Genomic DNA, 24092 nt, shown 5'->3' with positions numbered 1-24092 from the left:
TGCTTTCAGACTTTTTTGGAAAATATCTAAAAGAAACATGCAAGGGGTGGGCTCTAACTATTTTCTTATTAAGTTATTTGAGAGCACTTGATGTTGAAGCCAAACCTTTAGGGCTTTGTAAAAACATCTGATTATTATTTTCAAAAAGGTAGTGAAAACAAGCTGGCACCTCACCTACCAAACAGACGTTTGTAAATGCAAAAGATAATTTTGCACGACCAGGAAGTCGCAGTTTGACGCAGCTTTGTTGTAGTCCAATTTAGTTTTGTGTTGAACCGCTCAGTAAACTACATTACATCTAAAATTGTTGAAAAGGGCATTTGAGTGCAGTCTGATTATCCTCCTCAGCCTTGCCATATTTGTGTCTTCATCACTCACTCTTATTCTTTGTCTAGCTGACAAGAAACAAAGTGCAAACACACAGTCTTCAAGTAATGCTCTTTCTGCCCTCACTCCATCACCAAACGGGAAACAAGCAAAGACAAGTGTTTGCATGTGTGCAGAGGAAGACGCAACACTATCTGCAGAGAAAGACAGACTGATGACCGAAAGACTTGGCAAAAAAGAGAATTTCAATGAAAAAAAAGGAACAACTGGCATAATGTCTTGAATTTCTTCCGTTCACACTAGTATGCACAGTCTGGCTTCACTAGCTAAAAACGATACAGCACAATCTGTATGTGGAGGGCTACGAAAAACGTTGGCAGTGACTGGAAATGTGGTGAAGACTGTACCAGCCTCAGTCAAGCTACTGCAGATAAACACCTGACCTTCTGTCTGCACACATCTGGGGCTGCATAGACAGCAGCGGTCTCAGCACAGAATAGTAGTTGCATAACAACAACAACCTAAGAGAGAAAAACTGTGGTCTGAAAAGACAGTCAGCCTGTTGACTGACCTAGTTCATTCTTCGACAAATTGTTATGTAGCAGCTAATACTACTCTTAGACAGCGGACAACCAATCCTTTGGAAGGATTAGCATACTGAGAGGAGGGAAAGCTAAATACTGAAATGATAGAAAGTGTGAGGTGTCTGAAAAGTGACCTTGAATTGATCATTTAGACAACATTTATCAGGTTAAATGTCTGTAAGGAAAGGTTACCAAAGAGAAACCAGTGTTGACAGGCTACATGCTTTAAAGAGGAAATTATTCCCAGCAAGCAGTTCAAAAAAGGTGCTCCAATATAGAAGACAAATGGAGGCCAGGTGTCCAATAATCCACCGTGTTTTAGCTGAAGGATGACGTCGGGTGTGATTTGTTGTCCTGGTGACGGAGACCATTTCAGTCTGTGGGTCAGTAGCTCATTTATTAGTTTGACATGCATTATCAGATAAAGTTTCTTAAGCATGGATGGAGAAAATTCTAAATCATGTAGTCCTTCAACTATGATCGATTCATACTCTATGGCAGGGGTCTCAAACTCAATTTGGCTTGGGGCCACTGCTGGTATTGTCGTCTCATAGGAGGGCCACTTCAACGTTCAAGCACTACAAGAAAGCGCAATATTTTTGAAAATTTACTTTTTTATTTCCATGTTTTTAATAACTTATTGAAACATTGCACTGAACCAACACATACAATCCCTGAATACATTTGTGCTTTATTCTATTTCTTGCCAGAGACCTGGCAGCGCTTCTGCTCACACAGCTGAGCAACATTTGCCCTGATCAAGGTTACAGTAGAAACTCTGAGTACAGCTTCAACATGGGCATCACTAAGTACTTGCATTTATTAAAGTTCATAGTCAAGAAAAGTTTTTCACACAGATACGTGCTTCCAAAAAGGCACATTACCCGACTGAACATTTTTGACAGCTCAGGGAAGGATGGAAGTAATTCTCTCATGAATTGTCCAGTCATGTCTGCTTTTCCCTGTGCCTCTCTGAATTTAGCTTTTAGATCGCTGTTGCACTGCAAGTCAATAAGTTCCATTTGCAACATACTTGGGACACTCTCCACATCAGCTGAGAAGGGGTCAGCAAACAGCTGGAAAGTGTCACAGCGTGCCTTGAAGTCAGCAAAACGCTGATCAAACTCCTGCAGAAGGTTTTCACTAGCACAGGCATATTCACCACCACTGAAGGCTGTGCCCTCCTCCACGAGAGACCTGCATGTTGTGAAATGGCTGAGATATTTTACAGAAAGCTGAGTTTTCCACAATTTCAGTTTAGCGGAGAAGGCTTTCACATTTTCATAAGCTGCAGTGATAAGCTGACCAGGGCCCTGGAGCTTCAGGTTAAGGATGTTCAGCTCCTGTGTTAAGTCCACTAGGAATGCAAGGTCCATAACCCACCCTGGATCATCAGGTTCAGGAACATCCATTCTGTCATCTTCCATGAATTTCTTCACTTCTGCTCTTAAGTCAAAAAATCTCTTCAGGACACTACTAAATTATGTACTTTTACTAAAGTAAAGTACATCACCATATGTTGTAAAAAGGCCCTGAACTGGCGGTGCTGTAAACTCCTGGACCTGATGTAACTGATACATCTCAGGACAACAGACATGACATGCTGCACAGTGCCTGTTGGTGTACGATGCAGTGCAGAACGACTGCTGGATCTGCATTTTCCTCTAACTTTCTTTGAACCAGCGCTACCAGTCGGTCATAGACGGGGCTCCATCCGTGGTAATGCCCACCAGTCTGTTCGCACAGCTCCTGAAATATATCCTTGGCTGTGGTGCGGCCGTGCATTGGACACAAACTCAGCAGCTCTTCTGCTTTATCGGGGACTGTTATTGCCGACGGACAGGTGTCGGTATGTGACTGCAGACCACATTAGGCTACATTATTTTCTTACTTTTCTTTTATCTCGCGCGTACGCATCACTTTGATTTATTTTGTCAGAGAGAGACATATATACGTATAATGTCCCGCTGGGCAGCAACTTAAAAAACTTTTTTTTGGAGGTGTTGTGAACGCAGCACGCTGGGACGAATGTCCGCGTTTGCCTCATAGAAACGAGGCAGCCAGCCAGGCACGGAAGAAAACTCTCCATGGCAACGCTCCTGTAACTGTCACTCATTGAGAAATGTTTCTCTGCTTGCATCAAGCCCGGTCGATGTCCCGCCCCCGAGAGCCATATACCCCACCGTGATTGGTAGGTTCGTTCAGCTCCGCACACAACACTGTAAAGTGCCATTCATATAAAACTCGCGGGCCGCACTAACATTAAACTTTCATATTAAGGTGGGGGCCACAAAATATCGTCTAGCGGGCCGCAATTGGCCCGCGAGTTTGAGACCCCTGCTCTATGGGATAAAAAATGATAATCTGAATCCGTTTTATCTTTTGATACACACCTTGTGTTTTATGCAGCCAAAAATATGTGCTTTTAGAACACGGTCTCCATCGTGGATGAATCTGATAGCACAGACTGGCTTTTTAAGCTCGGAAGAGGAAAACTGAATTTTCGGAAATAAGAGAGGTCAGAGACTGTTGTTTAGTCTACCAACATGCATAAACGAGGCAGAGAAAAAAGTTTTGTTTAGTCATTTTCCTGTTACATAAACATCATTTTGTGATTAAGCTGGCATAGTATGGACGTAGTCTAAAGAAATAAAACAGGAAAATCACTTAAATTTTGCAGTGGTTGGGATTTCAAAATACACCACAATGTATCACAAGTCTGTGGGCAAACTTCCAGAGATAGATGTGAGTATGTTGTGGGTGGAACACCAAATCGCCCACTCCTACTTAACATGCAAGTGCCAGTGTTCAAAATAGCCCCCCTCGGCCTGTCTCCAGTACCATTCCTGCCATTTCACACGGCTATGCGTTGGATGGTGACAGCAGCGTCATTCGCACATGACAGTAAGCTGCCTGGCTGTTCAGAGGTGGGGCGGAGAGGATTGGGCTACTGCCACAGTGTGCCTCTACCACCAGGCAGGATGACAAGACGGTGGCAGTGGGTAAACATAAAGAGAGAGAGATGTTTGCATTTTAGAAGAGAGAGGAACAGATCAACCAAAGGGTTTAAACTACTGATCACACTGCATAAGCATTGGTCTGTACGAGGGCAGCGGGTTAAAAGTGAACAAAGTGATGGCTTCTAATAATGTGGCTCAGGAAACATTCAGACTTTGCAGGAGAGTAATTATGCAAACACTCTGGAATCGATTCCAAGTGGCCGTGTGCAGATCAATAATTAACAGACAGCGCTCCGGTTAGACTGAGGCGGAATCTGGAAAAAAATGACAATACCTCCCCCATATTTCACATCACTGCTCTAAGACAACATGGTGTTTTAGGGCTATTTGCACAATACTGAAAACAGTAAGAAGTAAGTGTGCATCAACAGCAGCTTGTGTCTTGTCATGTTGAACTATGTTGATTGTCAAAAAAACGAAAAAAACAGAGCAGCCATTTTAAACTGTCTCCCACATGAAACCAGGCCTGTGTCTGAAAAAGAGAGGGTGCCAGTCCAGATGGAGAGTGACATGAGCAAACAACAGTTGTATGCTCCAGTTTATAAATGAGGGGGCAATTTGGGCAATGTGTATGCAACATTTTTCACTACCAGCCTCCTTAGGAGTGATAAGAGTATAAATTACTGTTTGACAAGGACAGAAAATCCCACTCAGACATTTGAACAGGATGAAAAATCATCACTTGTTTCCAGAAGCCAACAAGTAGCTTTTTTTTTTTAAGACAAGATGATAGTCGCATAAACCCCCCGGTCAATGTCCGATCAGCTTACAATAAGACAGTTTCAACCAGTGTTCAATCAATTGGTGCATTTCTTTCTGCAATGTTCCCAAGCGGTTTTCATTCATTTCAAAAACTAAACCATAGTCATCAGCTTTGTTATCCTCAAACGATTTCTATTTCCATGCATTCTTTGCCTCAGTAATAGTGTGAACTTTGTTTCTTTAGATGTTTTCAAAGGGACATAGGATTTTGATGACATCTATTCGAAAAATGGCGTTATCAACTAACATTTGACCATGCTAATTTGGCGGATTTTTAACACTCAAATATTTGAAGCCATGTTGTTTTTAAAATAGTATGTAAAGGTGTGTCAGAGGATTAACAGTGCTCTCAACACTTTGTCCATTTATCGAGGACCTCAGAAAAGTTAATCAGGACTTTTTTCCTCAATTGGCTTTGGCCCAGAAAGTCCAGTACTGACGTGCCTCTAGCGTGAAATAATCCAACTTCTAGGTTTTCAAAGCCTTTGTCCATTCTGTAACCTGAAAGCTTTGCTTATCACTATGTAACTTGGTCCACAGCCACAACACATAACATTTCATGGGTCACAGAGCCTCTAATAACCTGGTGCCAAGTGGGCCTTGGGTCTGAGGACATGAGACGGAGCTGCACGTAGGCCAAACAGCTTGGCTGCCTGCAGGATAACCAGTCATCAATGTGAATTAATTGTCTGCACTGCAAGTATTAGGCTTCAACACATTTGTACAAAAGGTGTATTACAACCACGTTAAAGTACTCTACCATGCTCTTTTGTTCTCTACGGCTGCCGTAAAAAACAACATTTAACTCAACACACACACACACTTTCTCTGCATTGAAGAGTGTTTGCAGTGGCTTATTAGTCTGATTAAATAAAATATACTATGCCATGCTTCCAGTAGGATCTACTGCTTTTGCACCCGCATGCTTTGCTGTTCTTTGACCCGCCAGGAAGGAGGAGAAATAGGGGAAGAGAAGTGAAGGGAGCAGGGGAAGCAACGCAGCATGTTGGGAAGTTCAGGAATCTCAGGATATGATGTAGTGTTTGCCCAGACCTGGTGGGAAGGAACAGGCGCCCCTCAAGTCTCAACAGGGAGAAAGAAAAAAAAAAGAGTTCTAGGAAAGATATGATCTAACTCAGAGCAAGATGACATGGACATATTTTACAACTGTCGATAAAATGTAACTCTCGAGTACAATATGACGGGTCTTTTGAGTGTAAACTCTAGCCTCCACATTGTATGCTAGAGGATGCCACAAAACTGGAAATCAATTCTGGAAAAATGAGTGCCAAGGAAGAAATGGAAATCTAACTCCCCATCCGGCTGCTATTGCTCCCCCGACTCGGTTCCCTCTTTAATCTCAGGTGTTCATTTTGAACCGCAGCTTTCATGTCAGGGGCTCATTTCGTGACCGCTATTAACCAAATATATGTTGGTTTGCGAACATTCAATACCCATCTCACAAACTGTTCCCTCTGCTCTTAGCAGTAACTCATGGTGTGCATGGATAGAGCTCCAGGCTCTGAGCTCACTGTTCTGTTTCTGACAGATGACATAAGACAGGGACCCAAGAGAACCCGACACTAGATCTGCAGATAAAGGGTCTGGATGGATCATGGAGCTATTGCGGCATAGTGCTCCTAACAAAACATGAAGGGCCTTGGAGTGGAGGTTGAGATACATTTCATTTTTGGACTTTGCCTCAGAAACACAGACATACACACACACATTCAAATAGCAGGTCCCACATGTGAGCTTTGTCCTAAAGATAGACGGCAGAAGCAGGACAAAGGAAAAGATATCTAGGTGAACCTAAAGGTTAAGGGAGTTCACCTTTGACTAACTGGTAGAGCAGTCAGGTTATTAAGCAAATGTGCCTATAGTAATCATCAGGCTTCGTCGGTTATTAAATATGATTATCTAATTATCTAAAAAGGGGTTGACCACCTGTTTTCCTAACTTATAAACTTGTATGTGCTGTTAGCTTTTAAATGACACAGTAGCCCATTCAAACGGTCAGCGTCAAAACAGTGACACTTTTCCCTGAAAAATTGAACTGTAGAAAAAGAATCAGTAACTTGAATGTTGTACTTCATCTCAAAATGGTTGTGATGAATGATAAAAATAGTTGTTGCCATAACTTTCCATGGTTGTAAAATCCTGCTATCACAAACTTAAGTGTTTTTGTTGTCTAATGGGCTTTTAAAAGCATCCATCTTCTACGGAATGGTGACGTTTTTAAACTCACCTAGAGAGTTGTTTAAATCCAAGATTTGCTGTTAACAAACAACCAAAGGTCTATTTGAGTTGTTGAAAATTCAGAGGTCTGGAAGCAATTGAGAATGAAGATATGTATTAAAAAGGTCTAAAAACATAGTATAAACATTGTATCGATACTTTAATCGATCCAGAGGGGAATTTAGGCATCCTAGCTCATGCGACAAAACACCGATACACACAGGAATAAAAACATAAGAATAAAAACACGGCAGTGAAGTGATGGCCTACCCACCAGAACTACTACAGAGAGTTTTAATATAATAGAGTATCTGCTAATGAAGGTAATGCAAATGTAAAGTGATTAAAAATAAGTTACAAAGTAAAAACAGTGCAAGAATAATGATTATTGTGGATTTTATCAAATCAAAATTTAAGATAAATATATGAACAAATGCAAATGCAGATTGTGCATAAGGATAACATGGCCAGTAATGTCCAGTAGTTGGATACAATTTTGAGAGTTTGAGTTTCTGGAATTCAAATGATTGTATCGTCGGATTGTCCGATGATCGATTGGACTTTAAATTGTTCTAATAAATGTACCATGATATAATCACCTCTGCCCACATTACCTTCTGAACACACTGTACCATGTGATAACTTCACTGCCATCAACTGTCTGTCTGCCTCCATATCAACCGCACAATCAGTTCAACCTTTGGAATTTAAATAAACTACATGATAAGTGTACTGTGATAATTAATCTGAGCCACAGATCATTGGTCCTTTAGATACTTGTCTGTCTGTTTTCATAAGAAACCTTGGTTAACTTGGTTGTACTGTGTCCCCGTGGAGTTTGGCTGGTGATATTTCATGTCCAATTTACTACCTGGCATGTGCACTGGCATGTGCACTGAAAATGTATACAGAAACATTTGGAACAGCAACAGCATTATGTGACAAGCAGTGAGGTTCATGGATGCAACAAGGTACATTATTTTGAGTTGGAAGAATATAAATCAGAGTACCATGCAGCTACATGTGTGAGCACAAATGGGGGGGAAAAACAAAAATGTCTTTCTAAATGGCCATCTGACTAATTGCAGGGGTGTTAGTAGAACAATTCATATTTAGCTGAACATGAGGCAGTTTTGTTTATTTTCTACTCACCCTCCCCCAACTGGAGATCTCCCATCACTGACCCTTGATTTGTCCTGGCCTACATTTTTGGCTTTATACACCACAACAAAACAAAACAAAACTGTACTGTCACTGGCTTCCCCTCAAAACCACACAGGTCCAAAATAAACTGTAAGGGTGAAAGTATAAAGCCTAGTCCAGATAAACAGATTTGGCATCCTCTCTGATTGTAATCTGTGTAACTATGTTGACTTCCGTCACAGTACTGTGAGCAAACGCCAGTTGTCACACTATGACTGTAGGTCAGTTTATGCAATGAAGCCCAACTCCACAACAGATGGCGGTGCGTGCGAGTCACGGTCAGATCATTCAAGATTTGCAAGTTGATAAAAAAATTTTTTAAAAATGAATTAAACATGAAACAACTGTATACTAAAGCATTATAACTTTTAATAAGAGGAATTAGACAGAAAAAAACAGATAAAAAATATATATTATCTATTGTCTATGTGCTGCTGTGGTGCTAAATTCACCTCCTGGGGATCAAAAAGTTTTTACTTAAACATATAGCATTTATTGTAAAATATAGGCTTATTATTACATGGAAGATGGTGAAAAAGTAGCTTTTAATTTTGCTGCACTTTTTAAGATTGGGTACTTTATCTCTACACAACAAAAGGCAGCGCCATATCCTGCATGAGCTTCCTTTTGACATTTTCTCACTGAACAAACAGGATCCGACAGAATAAAAAGGCACACCTCAAGGAGTGGTGGGATCCACTCATACTATGGAATAGAGCAGAGGCCTGGGCCTTTATTAAGATACATAGGTGTAATTTGGCTGCTGGGGAAGTACAGCTAGACTAAGCTATAATTATAATTATTTAACTATTTAAAGTAAGAAAAGAACTGCACTTATTGCACTGTAGTGTGATCGTGCAAGAGATGACAAGTAAACACAAAAGAATATTCCTAAAAAAAACAACGTACATCAACTTACCTCTCATGAATCAGTGTCAACACACATCCACCAATCACCTTTTTAACGACTACACATAGAATATGGACCATGTCAGGTCACATAACCCAATCTGAATTAGATATGGAGCTGGAGAAATATGCTGTTTAAAGACTGGAGAATTAATCCTGGCAAACAATGTCCAAGTGACATGTTCATACAGGCACTATAGACAAGTAGAATAAATAGAAAGTAATTCACACATACAGGCGTGCAGAAACAGAAACACAGTATTACCATGTCTCCAGGGATCCTTGGGCTCCACTGCTCCAGAGATAATATCCTCATCTGAGGGAAACGTCACCCGTTTGCCACTTGGTTTGTGTTGATCATCCCCCTCCTCCACAGAAGGGTACAGTCCAGCTTGGTCCGTGGCCGAGGCTTCTGTGCTGCTGGTCTGGGTGGCAGCCGACGGGTTATCTCCCGTGCTGCCAGTTGGGACATCCTGAGACGTGGTCTCCGAGTCTAAAGTATTGTCCACGAATGCTGCATCATTTGTCGATTCCGCCTCCAACACACCACTCTCATCGAGACTCAGATCCACACCTATGTCCATGTCCCCACCATCATCCTCTTCCTCCACAACAAACATAGCGGGGTCAGCGTCCTTATCTTCCTTCATTTTCTCCACCCCAATATCACCCTTGTGCTGCTCATCATTAGAAAAGATCAAGTCAGTGGGATTCACTACCGCAGGGGTGTCTTGATCCGTGCTCTTTCTATTTCCATTGACCTCATCAATTTCCAGTGTGTCCTGTGCCTGGTGGTTGTCCTCCTCAACCGCTTGAAGGTTGTCAGTGAGCTGAGGCATAAGGTACGTTTCGGAGGCCTCTGTGGGAACAATGTTTTGTTTTTCCGTGTTACTGTCCGTCATCAGTTCAGAGATCCGGGGGGTGACCCCTTCTGTGTTGTTGGTAGTGTTGTGATCATCGTCCACATTGTTTTTGGTCTTGACATTGCACAAATCTAGACACTGCTCTTCGATATTCATGTTTTCATTTCCAGTGAAACTCAAGATTGTAACTGTGCCAGACAGCCTGGGTGTTAGGTTAAACAGTAACTAGGAACCAACTGACACGGATAAGCCTGTCTCTTGCCTTTGTCCCACAACAACCTTATCCTGGGCCTTTATTGACCAAATTATATTGAAGTGCAATTGGGAAAATTATACCTATATTTTAACTAGTTTTATGTATTTGGTGTGAATTAAATAATACTTTTCACAACCCCCACCCCCCCAAAAAAAAAAAAAAAAAAAAAAAAAAAAAAAATCACAGGTGACTTTGGTGCATCATTAAAAAAAAACAAAAAAAAAAACAACCAGCTAATTAAAGTGCAGTTTCACACAAATATCACTACAAGAAACACGTGACGTTTGAGTGAAACAGATCCCAGTAATGATCCTTGTGCCAAAACCAGGCAACTTTGTTGAAGGACAGACAAACCACCTCACGATGTCTGTCGGCTCCCGTCGCGCCCCGTCGTCAGCACATCACCGACGGTCCTCAAGAAGAGCAGGGCGGCGGACCGAGGCGAGCGGTCCTCAGCAGAGACACAACAGCCCGACCGATCCGCATCAACGTGAGGCTAGTGTTAGCTCGGGTGCTAAAGTTGTTCCCCGACGATGACGTGCAGGCCCGTGTGTGGTCGCGTGCCCGCTTCTCTACGTGAGCCCGTGCGTTTCTCCCCGACAAAGTCCATTCTTCTCTGCCAACACAGATATATATATTTATATATATATACACACACACACACGTTTCTGTACCCGTCTCACCCTCTGTCGTGTTGCTCGGCTCGCATCACAGCCGTCGACCAGCGGCAGCCAGAAAAAAACAGGCGTCACACTCCGCGCAGTGATCATGTCTCAGTGGCTGTAATAACCGCGGCGCAGGGCTACACCTGCCCCGGTACACACGGTGCTAATTGCGACGAGATTATGAAAAGATTTTCCGACCGCACGGGTTTCGTAGGTGTTTCTCTATCCGGGGAGAAGTACGTTGAACCTGTTTTTGTGCAGCGTTTCCACTCGCTAGCTTGTTGAAGTCCAACAACTGTTTGTTGTTCACACGTCTGACGTCAGCACGTCGTGACCCACGGGGGCACGTTCAACAGACGCACTGTTACAGACGGTTGCTTAAAAACATATAAATAAGACATTTAAACATTGTTTTTGGGGGGAGGAATTAGTTTACAAAATAGTTCTAACAGGGTTGGTTACTTTTATTGTAATTATTTCACTCCAAAAATATAATTGCCACACACCAGTCAAAAGTTTGGACACACCTTCTCATTCAATGGTTTTTCTTTATTTTTATTTTTTTCCACATTGTAGATTAATATTGAAGACATCCAAATTATGAAGGAACACATATGGAATTATGTGGAAAACAAACAAATGCTCAACAAACCAGAATATGTTTTATATTTTAGATTCTTCAAAGTAGTTGAATGAGAAGGTGTGTCCAAACTTTTGACTGGTACTGTATAGACAAATGTTAAAAAATATCCCAAATTATCTGATTGATATTTTTTCTGTTTGAGCCATCTTATAATTCAATGAACGCAGTGAAATAAAAGGTCAAGAATATTAAACATACACGAATCTTACTGCCGTACAAGTTTCTGTGGCATTTCATTTTATGGTAATTATTCCCAAACTTCTCCTTCCGGTTGTTTCGGTACAGTCTTTTGACAAAACTTGTTCAAATCCTGACTTTAGATGGGGCACAGGGCGTCAAATGTTTTAAGGCTATCTGGTGTGAAATGTGTCTGAGGTAGTTTTATTAAAACCACACACGGGCAACCATTTGCGAGGTACAAGGAAGTTCCCAAACCGCCTTGCCAGATCAACCTTTGTTCCAGATTTCCAATAATGTAATTGGGAGCAGGAATTTTGTAGCAGTTACCCAACAAAATTATAATTCAGAGATTAACAATTAAAAATGTTTGCGGTAAGCCACCTCTTCTCTGAAAAGCAACGAAAATGTTGGCCTGCACAAAATCTTCCAACAGTTCAAGTTGCCAGTCATTCCTTACTGCCAACAGAAGGTCTTCACAAGGGTAACATTTTGATCAAGATTTCAGCACAGATCATTGGAGCAAGGGCCAAAAAGTAAAACTGCATCAATGGCAACTTCAATGGCCTTGTGCACTGTCTGCAAGTTGATATTTAAGACAGTAGGGCCACTGGAGCAAGATTCACTAGATTCCTCAAAAAACAAAGAAAGTTCCTCAGCTACACAAAGATGAAAATAAAGCACACTTCCTTTGCTAGTCCCACTCATTGGTTGACAATTTTCCCCAGACTTCTGCTTGCTCAACAAGTGTAAAGAAATAATAAAAGCACAGTTTAAAAAAAATAACTTTAATATATAACATTTGCAAAAACTTGTACATTCACAATTAAAACTCTTGGGACTCAACATCTTTGGCTGGGCTGTCATCCTTAGACACCTTAGTCTTCTTGGGAAGAAGGCTTGCCTGGATATTCGGGATGACGCCACCTTCCGAGATCGTGACCCCTGCCAGCAGTCTGTTGAGCTCTTCGTCATTTTTCACTGCCAACAAGATGTGGCGAGGAGCGATGCGGTGCTTCTTGTTGTCACGACAGGCATTTCCTGCCAGCTCCAGGATTTCTGCGCAGAGATACTCCAGGACGGCTCCGAAGTATACTGCTGCGCCGTTGCCAACTCGTTCGGCGTAGTGGCCCTTCTTTAGAAACCTGTGGATACGGCCCACTGGGAAAGTGATCCCTGCTCTGGCAGACCGGGATACATGAGATTTTGGTTTGGGTGCAGCTTTCTTTCCACGGCCAGACATCTTTAATCTGAAAAAAGAAATAAATCAATTTAATATATTTGATTCTCCAACTAGAGAAGAGAATCATTAAAACAGCTGTTGGGTTTTAAATTAAGGCCTACAGAATTAGGGGTCATGTTTCAACATCAGAGCAAACACTGTCTTATAAAACACAATATAAGAAACAATAAACTCATTGCTCTTGCAGTAAACCCACATCAAACTTAACAAACACTCACCAGTATTCTGCACTTCCTTCCAGTTGCGACAGCAGCTAAACACTGAAACAAAGAATGCTGCTTTTATATGAGTCAGGCAGTAATTTGTTGATTGCTGACACCTGGCTCCTCTGCTACATGAGAATGGATGTTGAAATAACCAAAGACTTCTTTGCAAAGGGAATTGTGCAGTCTTAAAGGCTATCAAAGGAGACATAAATAATCAGTGTTAGATCTGAGAAAAGACATAAGAACGAGGAAGTAGGTAGACCAATATATTGTGTGAGACAAGAAGGACAATTCGCTCAGGTCAGATCAGGTGAAGGTTTTGGCCTTTTTTGCCATGGTAATTTACTTTACTGCTGGAGTAGAAAGGACATCTTAGAAAATTGACATTATTATAGATGCAGCTAGTGTGAGTTCTGGGAGAAGGTGTGCAGTAGCAGTTGAGAGAAACGTTTGCCTCCCAAACACCTGGAAAGTAGAGAGAATTTATGTCAGAGTAGTCGGAAGTTGAAGTTTAAAAAGTAGTTTGTGGTAATGCAAATGTTTGGATGCCAACCGCTATTAAGAAACAAAGAAGAACAGCCTACAATTGCAAAACTGTTTGATATCTCTCCCATACATTTAACCGAGTTACACTGCAGGTGGATACTATTGTTTCTTGATGCAAAGGAGTAAGTTGTGCTTTTTCTGCACAAGCACACATTTTCCTGTAGAAAAGTCCAAAAACCAAACACCTGCATGAAAAGATCATAATAACTGGACAAAAAGTATCCTTTGTCACTTTAAGATTTATACACTGCTGGCACGATTACCTGAACATACTGATGATATATGTTTAATTTAGTGGAGAAACACTTTTTATAAAAGGGAAAGTGGAGAGAGAAGAATAAATTGCAACGGCCCTGATTGCAATTTTGACAGTGCAACCTCCAAATCAATCTCAAAATAGAGCTCCAAAATTGCTGCGGGTTAGATTAGAAAAAATTTAGCAAGATTTGTATGAGTAATAGGCAGTGGTGGCATGTAACTGAGAACATTTCTGAGGTGCTTTTTGGTAGTATTTTTTAATGCTACTTTATACTTCCCCTCTACAACCTTTCAGAGCCAAAAACAAATAATCAAATGTAATATTTAACATACAGACATTTGACTGCATATTTAGCACTTTTCCTTTTATTACTAATATAGTTTGTTACTTTATTAAAGTATAATATGTGTGTGAGGAAAAGAAAACTATTGGACAAAAAGCTGTTTGATATTTTGAATGTCTGTCTTAAAAACCCACAACTCTTTACTCTGTTTCAACAGTGTGCTGAAGTGAGCACAGCAGTTACAATAGCTCCTTTAGTAATAAAAAGAAACATAGTAATTTTCTGGTGCAAAAGTGTTTTGCATGCACAGTGTGGGACAAATGTCAATTGGAAGCAGTTACATTTTCTACCTGTGTAGACAAGTAGTTAATGTTCACTTTTGAACTAGTCCTCACTGTGAAAATACCTTAAATAAAATGTTTGTATATTCTTCATTATACTCCTTTCATAAACACATGCATCCGGGCAGGCTGCTCATAAAACATATATTCTTTTAAACATGAAACAGACAATAGCCTGTCATCTATTCCACCCGTATTAATGAATTTCATCTCATAATGTGCTAAGACATATCGACAGCAGATGGCAGCACAGACCTCAGATTTAACCTATAGCTTGTTCAGGTTGTCTTGATTGTTTTTTTTTAACTTAAATTTCATATTATTAATAAAGGAGCATTTATAAAACCACATTTAATGGTGTCATGATCCTTCACTTTATGATAAGGTGCTTGACTGTGTTTGTCTCCTTGAGAGCCCGATGTGCTTACTAATTAACTGCTTTGGGGGAGTGGTGATGACTCATCTCCGCTTTGTATTACTAAGTATCAAGTGTTTCATCACAATCAGTAAAGGACAGAGATAAACAGGGATTTATTTATTTTTAAAGGTCTAAAAGGCAACTCGTGATTAGTCATTTGGTAGCCCGTGTTTTTGGAGTTATATCTCATTATTGAGGATAAACACTGCTTAAACTAAGCATCGACGTTAATTCCTGACTTTGTAAACAGTAGTTTGACCAAACAATCCTTGATCAAGGTCCACTAACTGTCTTTTTCAACACTATGACATAGTCTTCTGGTTTGCTGCAACTCAGTATTGTTTATATTTCCATAATCCACATTAGGCATATCGCCTTTTTTCGGAACGTAAACTCACTTTTCAATACATCCATTCCCATGGCAACTGAGCATCTCCACCTGCTGATGAAGACCATACGAAACGGTTGAAAGAAAAAGCTAGTAATTAGACGTTAAGTCAGTAACTGATAAAACAATTTTGTTGAATGGACAGAGGGAGTTGATAATAAAGGTTAGTGCACAGGTTTCTGATTGGAGAACATACACAGAATTTAAATAGCAGTGTGATATTTTATATAAAACTTGACTGAACTCTGCACCAAACGAGGATTCATTAAATATGCTAGTGGCACACATGAACTGAGCAGAATAGGCAGACGATCTCCAGTTGCTGAGCTAAAAGTTAATATTTTAACATCACACTTTAAAGGGCCTCTGTCACATGTTTTCTCACTTTCTTTTTGTTTTAAAGCAATGACTGGTTGCTCAGTCATTGTCATTATCCTCATTGCCAAATTTTAAGGCGACCAACTTCGTCCTTTGTACCTTCTGCTTCTCCCCCATGTACCGACAGTGAGAGATGGAGGCGAGACACAGAGAGACATTTTGACTGTTCAGATTCACTTTAAAACATGGCAAAGAGCCAGTTGCAGAGCAGCGGGAAGACAAATTAAGAGGGGACCTTCCCAGCAGGTTGTCCTTGGACAGATTAGATGTGATTCTCCTCAACCTCACAACATCCTCCCGACATGAGGAGGACAGGACGGGACTCACAAGCTGTCACAGAGCAGTTCCCATGATGCATATCTCCGAAGCCTGACTTTCAAGTATGTAAAGGATAAAGCCAGTGCAAACATTGAGTTGGTTCCTAACACAATTTATTTGCACTCAGCAGAGACTAGATCAGTGCATAAACCGTAGTTTTTCATCATGTGAGTTGTCATCATTGAATCAAGCCATTCATTTTTTGTGCCATTCTCCTGAGAGTCTCTGTCTGGATAAAGGCTGAAGGCCGTCTGTATTTATTAGCAACAGTAGCTACTAACACTGAAGTTTGCAGTCTGCTGCCGAGTAAGAAGAGGAGATGAAAAGGAGAGTGGAGGAAGTTTCAGAAATGATCCAAACATACGATTAAACTCTGAGATTGAAGGCAAAACCAGACACCAAAGCCCCTAACAAGATTTCTTTTATATCTGCTAAACCCATGATAAATTAAATAATCTCTCCCTGATATGCAATTTTTCACCAAATTTCTGCTGAATTTACATGTCGGTCTTTTTCTCTGTTTTTCCACTAGACAGGTGGACAGGTAAACAGTGAAGGTAGCCTCATGCTCTCTTTGGCTGACGCACACAGAGGCCTTTTTCTCTTTTCCCTGAGCAGTAATAAATCTAAAGATGTGGCTTTTAGAATGATTGCTGTTACTTTGACTTCTAGTTTTTCCCCTTTCCTCAGCTTTATGGAGATGTCAGCGGCGGACTACAGGAGATTGTGCCCGGTCTTAGGAAAGCAATTGATCTTCTACAAGAAACAAAGTCAAGGGTCAATGACATCTTGCGTACATGCAGACACACTTGGGCAATAACCCCACTGAAAATAACAGAATTTCTATTTATTTTGTTGCAACTGTTTACTTCTTTCAACGTATAACAGCATATTCATCATAAACCTCTTTTTTCCACATTCATAAATTCTAAGATGGCAGAGGCATTAGCCTCAGTATGCATCATTGACAGCAGCAAAAGAAGGTGTTAAATACTTCTGGCCCCTCTTGTAATCTGAAGTCAATAAAGCGAAAATGAATGGGAGGTGTTCACACAGTAATTGGAGAATGAGTCATTCTCTGAGTTCATCTACTTTAATTATGAAACCTTATGGACACCCACAGTGCAGCGGGGTTTCTTGAGGTCCCAGGATCTTTGGGCGCTTAAAATCGGTCGCCTCCTGAAAAAAATACCTGGTAGGCTGTGATTGTTTTTCCATGACTGTTTTTGCAACAGCCTGGACTCATGCAGTCCCATTTAATAAAGGAAAACTTTGACAGACTATGTCTCAAAGTTATTTCCTGAGTGAAATCTTACATATTATGTGCCTATTTGTTTTATGTGTAAGCTTAAATTAATTTGAGCAATAACCTTATTGCTCTGAAGCAGCTTTTTTAAGGACTAGTTTGACATTTTAGTAAAAACGCTTGTTTGCTTTATTGCAGAGACGTAGATGAGAAATTGATGCCACTCTGATATTTGTCCATTCAATGTATGGCCAGCATCTGGTTTGCTTAGCTCAGCGAAAATACTTGAAACAGAGGGAAACAGCTAGCCTGTCTCTGTCCAAATGTGCTTTCAAGCCGATTTTGGTGTTTTTGGATAGAGCAGGAAGTACCGGACACCACCAGTTTGCTTTTATAGGGGTTTGTCAGTGTGTTTTACAGTGGAGTGATTAGGATCATGTCAATGCAAGTGTATGCAACTTCAGTTAAAGGCACATGTGTACCCAAAAGCTTTTGGAGAGGCTGTTAGGTTGACTAATCACCCTGCTGGTTTTGGCTACCTGGTTTAAGTATTACTCTAAAGTAGGTCACACTGTTTATGCATCAGATTAAAGCATAAATGTGGGGAACCGTGTGCTTAGGGCATGCTGCATCAACATGCACCATCATTGTCATCATCCTTATCATCAACATCATCACAAGATTGAGAGACAGTTCTCTATTATTATAACAAAGATGGACTGGAATGCTGGAGCGTCCACTGTGGTTGTAGCAGGAAGGACAAGGAAGGCGCTTCTTTGCAAAGGTTTTTTGTGGAAATCCTCAAGAGGCACATGCACATCCATACATTCTTTGCTGTTTTTTGGTAACAATAATGTGCACATTAGTACAAAGAAATAACGTATGTCATTCTAGATTAATTTTCTTATTGTACATTGACTTGAAACTTTTAACAGCAATTTGTGATACGTGATTAAAAAGTTGTCATGTCCATGACGACATAACCCTTTTTGTGGGCCACCAAGCTGACGTCTATCATGAGCCACGGTTATGACAAAACCTTTCTGTTGAGCAGAGAAAGTGTACGTGGTGAGAGTCACTTAACATTTAGGCCAGTGCTAAGAGCTCAAAAAGAGTATAAAGAGCATCAGGGTCCACGAGGAGCGGTTTAGTTTACAGTGCTCCAATGAACATTAAATACAGACATACTGTATCTTAAAGGATGAGTTCACCTTTTCCATGTATGTCATATGTCCATATGCATTTTGAAATAGTTTTGTTGTTGCTGTAATTGCTCCTCCTGTCCTCTCTGGCCATTAAGAGATTTTTCTCTGACGTGTTATCAATGTAAGTTATAAGTCACGATCTGTTAAAAAATAACTTATTAGTAATGTTCAGCGGAAGCTAAAACAAGCATTCAGCAGTCTGCTTTAGATGATTCAAACAGGTATATTTCAAAGTTCTCTAGAGTCTTCTTTAGTATGCATGGCTGAGCTAGAGTGGAGGGATAGCAAGAACTAGGTAATACGGTACTAAAAAGCTTTTATATATTCATCTTTGTGTAGTCTCACTTAGTCTGAAGCCTCATATTAGCTTGGTCATCCTGCTATGGTAAAGTAATAACATTAGGTTATGTCTGTTTCCAAAAGTAGTCCCTCCTGTGCTTACTATTTCTGGAAATTATGATTTTTTTATCCTTTCCGGCCCTCCCTCTCTCGTACCATCCTCCTCTCCACCTTCCTCAGCTTTTGCATCATCCTACGCATCTTTTATCCTCCTCAGGTTCTAAGCCAGCTGTGATGGCTACCATATGTCCTTACCACATGTCACCGGTTTCCCTAATAAAAAAACATTTCCCTTTTTAAACATTATGAAAACAGAGGGTGAGCCTCAGGAGATATAAAAACTGGCGAAGGATTTCATCTGCCACTGAACACCTGTGTGTGGGGATTGACCTGAAGAAGGCAGGCACAGCAAATCACTGCCACGTCACTAGAAGAAGGGGGGAGAAGGAAGGACAAAGAGATTTTCCATCATCCACCCAGCCACCCATCCGTTCATCCCACCTGTGCAAAACTCCCATTCCTCCCTGCTTTTAATTCCTCCATCTGTTTTTCTCTCTTTCCTTTGTGCCTCTCTTTCTTTTCAGTCATAACTTGTTTTTGCTACTGTCCACAGTATAACTTGCTTTGAAAAAAAAAGTAATCCTCTTCCTGTCCTTTCTCTCTCCTCCTAACATCCTTGGTACCTCATCACACACACACACAGAGTCATTCACACACTTCATTTCTTTAAATATTCATTTCCGCCTGTCTGTGAAGTGTTTTGGGGAGTTCCCCGTTCCCAGCCCTGCTGCTTCCCTGAGAACCGCCATGTAGGAAGTGGCAGTCCTGGCACTAGTTCCTCCTCCTCCCTCCGACTGGTCACAGTCCCACCTACCCCACTGACCGAGTTGGAAAAGAGGGAAAAGAGAGAGAGGGACCTCTGCCATGGAGTTTACTGTCCATTTAATATTACTGGTTTCTGGATTCTGTTAGAAAAATTGTTGTTGCAATAGCCTTTTCCCAGACAATATCACCTTCTTTACTGCACAGCTGCACATCCCTTCTCGCTAATAAACTCAGCATATTACTCTATTTCACAGCTGGAAATTTCTTTGAATTTCTCTAATTCTTTTGACAGAAACAATCCCCAGGTTTTCACTCAGGAAGCCATGGCATGTTTTCCCCAACATAAACGTGAACTTGAATCCGTGCATTTTATTTCAGGCTGGAAGATATCTACATATAACCGTAAACTGAGTCTCTTTGGTGGTCTCATTCAAAGGGAGGCCAAAGAGGGGAAGCAGGGCGACATCATGAATCTTTGTGCAGCTGATTCAGCTCCTCACTCAGTTTTACCAAAAAGTGACAGAGGGAAATATGTCCATGTTTCTTTATGCAATATTTTGTTTTAGGAACTTGGTTACATAATTGCCTGGTTAGTATGTGAACTACTGTAGATGTCGAGCTAACCGCTAACACCCTAGCTGGGAGATACTGAAATGGGGAAAAAGCTATTTATGCTAATGAGAGTGATTCAATGGTACCACCAGATTGCCCCCCCCCCCCCCAGTACGTTCTTGTATGCTAAATTACGAGTCCGTTATTACGACCGTTACGACCGTCCTTACTCTGCCTCTACATGGCTTTTACTCAATGCTTTCGTTGGTTGCATTGGTTAGGTTCAGTCATAGGGCTGGTCATGCCTTGGACATAGTGGGATTTGTAATATTGCTTCCTGCTTTGCCCACAAACTTTACATTGGGATGATTTTACACAAACCTGTAAATGTGATACTTGTGAGCACAGTTGCAAACGGGACAGTTAGTCCTCACAGTTTATTCAATAGACCTTTTTGTACTATCGACTCCACAAACCCTTCCTCTTCGGGGAACATTTTATACTCAAACAGAGGTCAGCACTGACTTGCGAGTGGTCTTTATAGTATTACCTCTGCTACACATCTACACTGATAAACAGAGACCATGAAGCAGCTTTTTGTAATATCTGCATGTTTCCTTTCCTGTTCTTGCTCATATTTTGCTTCCTCTATGTCATCTGCCTTTTTCCGCTCTTCCATTATTTCATTATTTTTCCCTCTCCCATCTGGACCACACAAGGCCTCAGGTCCATCCCTCCCTGCCTGTCAATACGTATAAAAATAACCTGTTGCAGGATTCAGGCCCCTGTGCTGACAGCTCCAGGCTTGAGATTGTTTGCGTGCATGTCTGTGTATTTTTGTAGATAGGCAACAGCAGATGCTCTCGTAGCTTAAGGCTTGGTTTTCTCATTCAACTGATCCGTGCATTATGAAGAGTAAGTGTGATTGTTGTAAGAGTGAAATTTTGTAATGCAAACATTATAACATAAACACAGGTTTAAACATAATCGTGCATGTGGAAACGTAAGTTTACTATGATGTTAAATTGCTGTCTATAATCTTGTTTACACATAATATCTACAGTTATGTTAAGTTGATGATCTGATAGCAGATATCGCTGCTAGTCGGTGCTGCTCAGGCAGCAGGATTTTATAGGGTTAAGTAAGGAGAGAAGAGAAAAATAGAGGCTAGCGAGGAGAAGTGGGTTTGTCTTGTCTGTCCGGGGTTGGGACTTCACTTAAGTTATGAAGAAAACCCAGAACGTGTTGGACTGATTTATTCCTTATCATACACCCACGTTGCATACAATATAACAAAATAGAGTCAGGAAAAAGATAGCATTCAAAGGAATTACCTCATGTCTTAATCATTTTGGTGAATTTGACTCACAACAAATAGTAAAAAAAAACAGCATGAGGTGCTCATCGGAGCTTAAACGACAGCAGTAAGATTGGACACCTCATGCAATCAACAGTCAAACAATTGCAGAAGCATTAAGGCACTAGTCCTTTCAAACATCAAATCCTCTTCAATAAACATTGTATTAACCAGACAGACAGATCTTCATCAACCCTAATAAAAACACACTGTTTATTTAGAATGGATATTCACACACTCTCTTGATGTGGTCACCATTGTCTAGGATTTAATACAGTCGTACCTCTGAGCCTTTGGTTCCTGAGCTACTTCCTGAATAAATTAATTAAAATGCCGTGTGTGTGATGTTTTTTGGTGTTTCCATGCTGTGACCAAACCACAATCAGAATGTCTCTCTCACGCCCAATAAAATGTACAAGTATTTCATCTTAAGGAGGAAGTTTGCAACAATTTTTGCCAGGCATCTTCAAAACAAGTATAATATCGACACCTGCTATAGTGCTCATTGCTATTTCAACAGACTCTGTTGATGTCCCGTAAGCGCTCCGATGGAAATGCTCCATAGCCTCTTGCTGGCCTCAATTCTCTTCCTTCCTACTAGCTGTTGTCAAATTTCTGCCAAATGGTACATAGCATCCTCACACACTCAAACACTCTCTCACACACACACACACACACACACACACACACACACACACACACACACACACACACACACACACACACACACACACACACACACACACACACACACACACACACACACACACACACACACACACTGATCTTGACTCAGACCAAGTTTTGGGAACCTGCAGGACCATGTGGTCTGTTTTGTTCGAGGGTTCTTGCTTCCAGTAAACCACTGATCTCGTCCGGACATCTGTTTGATGGTGAACTTGTCTGGATTTTGAATTAAAGTAAAGTTTTTGTTTTAGTACAGCCAGAGAGAAGTAGAGAGAGGAAATAATACATCAGCAAAAGAAATGAGAGGAGCTTTACAACGGGACATGAAGAATATTGTTTTTCTACAAAGACATTATTTTCAGAGAGGCCAGCCACAAACAGACAGTTGTACCTGGCAACTGATTTTTTTCCGCTTAGCTCCTCCCTGCTTGGTTGCTATTGCTGTCAAGCTTCCTGTTCTAGCACAGCACATTCACATTTTAAGATAATGGTGGCAGATCAGTGATTCTCAAAGTGTGGTCCGTGGCACTCTGTAAGGGGGTCTGCCAAAAAATTCCCATATTAAAAATTGTGCTGTAACATTAAAAAGTGTATATCTACAGAAGCAGACCATTTGCGCCAATAAAACAAGCATAATGTGTCCATAACTCCGACCCACGTAGCTTTGGGCCAATAGAAAAACTGATCTCTTTGAGTTGTTTTCAAAAAAGTGTCTCAAACTGACCTTTTTTTTATTTCCAGCTGACTCGTTATAAAATGAGAATACTGTAACAGGGGTCTTAGATTGGCCTTTAATATGTACATAGCATACAGGATGATGAAACTGTCTGAAACTAAAGCTTTAAGGCTAGTTGATGATCAATGAATCATACAGTAGAAATGAGAAAAGCATTGTTCTTATATTGCGTCAGTAATGATTATATTTATGCCTCGTCCTCTAAATATGATAATCCATTCATTACACTTTTCCTTGTGTTTGTGTTTTGGAAAGGCAATAAAAAACAAAGTTGTATACATACCTATCATCTTTTCCTACAAACATATACACACCTCTTCAATGAGTAGAGAAATCCAAAACCTGACATTCCTGCCATGCCTTTCCATTATTTTGTACACACTTGCCATGTGTGTTTTATTTATGTGTATTCTAATATTTTGATTAAGTGAAGCTCTTTCTGTCTACAGCTCAGTTATTCATGTTTTTTTAATCATCAGTCAAATTATTGTGCCTGTATAGTGTTACAACCCAGGAAGCTTAGCAGAAAGCTTATTCTCAATTAAAAGTTGTAATACTTTTCAGCTTTTATTATGCTGGACTGTTTTTGAGGAACAGTTTTTGGGGGTGCCAGCATAGTTAAATTTAGATATCATACAGTTCAATTAAGAATATACAGTATTCAGTACACATTTTTTTTTTGGCATTCCTGTGGTCCCTCAAGAGTTCAGCTCATCGTTTGATTTTCAGACAGAATAATTGAGTCTTTACCAGCCCACCAGAGGAGATTAGAGAGTATATATCAGTCTTTCCATCGCTTTGTCTCATGCTGTTCCCACCCTTCCTCCCTTTGGAGTTACAGCTCAGTGCTGCTGGAAACAAATGCATGGCTAAAGGGGAAAGGAACTGAGGAAACCCTTTTCCTCCGAACCAGGCCAGTGCTTTCTTCCCCTAATGGATGCACAACAGTGATAGTAAAAGTAAAAAGTAAAATTAGGAGGCATGTCGTCCCTTACCTTCACATGCAGAGAGGGATGGTCTGGAAGAGGATGTTTATAACATGATATGTTGATGCTGTGGTTGTGTGTGGCCCTGTGTGTGTGTGCGCATTAGCGTGCACTAGATATGTTATTGTACAG

At 40.7% G+C, this 24092-nt stretch overlaps 2 protein-coding genes across 2 annotated transcripts in view; both read right to left on the bottom strand.

Annotated features, from left to right (window-relative positions):
• ppp1r37 (protein phosphatase 1, regulatory subunit 37) overlaps positions 1-10321 on the bottom strand; it is a 40878-nt gene extending 30557 nt beyond the window's left edge. The window contains exon 1 of the mRNA XM_054596847.1: positions 9309-10321. Within this exon, the coding sequence (XP_054452822.1) occupies positions 9309-10062 (754 nt within the window). The 5' untranslated portion in view covers positions 10063-10321. The remainder of the gene's footprint in view (positions 1-9308) is intronic.
• A 2118-nt stretch (positions 10322-12439) lies between these two features.
• LOC129089422 (late histone H2A.2.2-like) lies at positions 12440-13171 on the bottom strand. Its single transcript, XM_054596872.1, has 2 exons — positions 13109-13171; positions 12440-12897 (listed from the first exon to the last, which is right to left on the bottom strand). Exon 2 carries the CDS (start codon positions 12888-12890, stop codon positions 12474-12476), a length of 417 nt encoding a protein of 138 aa, XP_054452847.1. The 5' UTR covers positions 12891-12897; positions 13109-13171; the 3' UTR covers positions 12440-12473.
• Between the last annotated feature and the right edge of the window lie 10921 nt (positions 13172-24092).

Source organism: Anoplopoma fimbria, chromosome 1 (assembly GCF_027596085.1).
Source record: "Anoplopoma fimbria isolate UVic2021 breed Golden Eagle Sablefish chromosome 1, Afim_UVic_2022, whole genome shotgun sequence".
NCBI classification, from domain to species: Eukaryota; Metazoa; Chordata; class Actinopteri; order Perciformes; family Anoplopomatidae; genus Anoplopoma; species Anoplopoma fimbria.
The sequence above is the reverse complement of the archived record's forward strand: the minus strand, read 5'-3'. Positions and strand labels throughout refer to the sequence as shown.

What these genes read in the sequence shown, in the direction of transcription:
- LOC129089422 (XM_054596872.1), bottom strand. Translation starts at nt 12,890, where the DNA reads ATGTCTGGCCGTGGAAAGAAAGCTGCACCCAAACCAAAATCTCATGTA.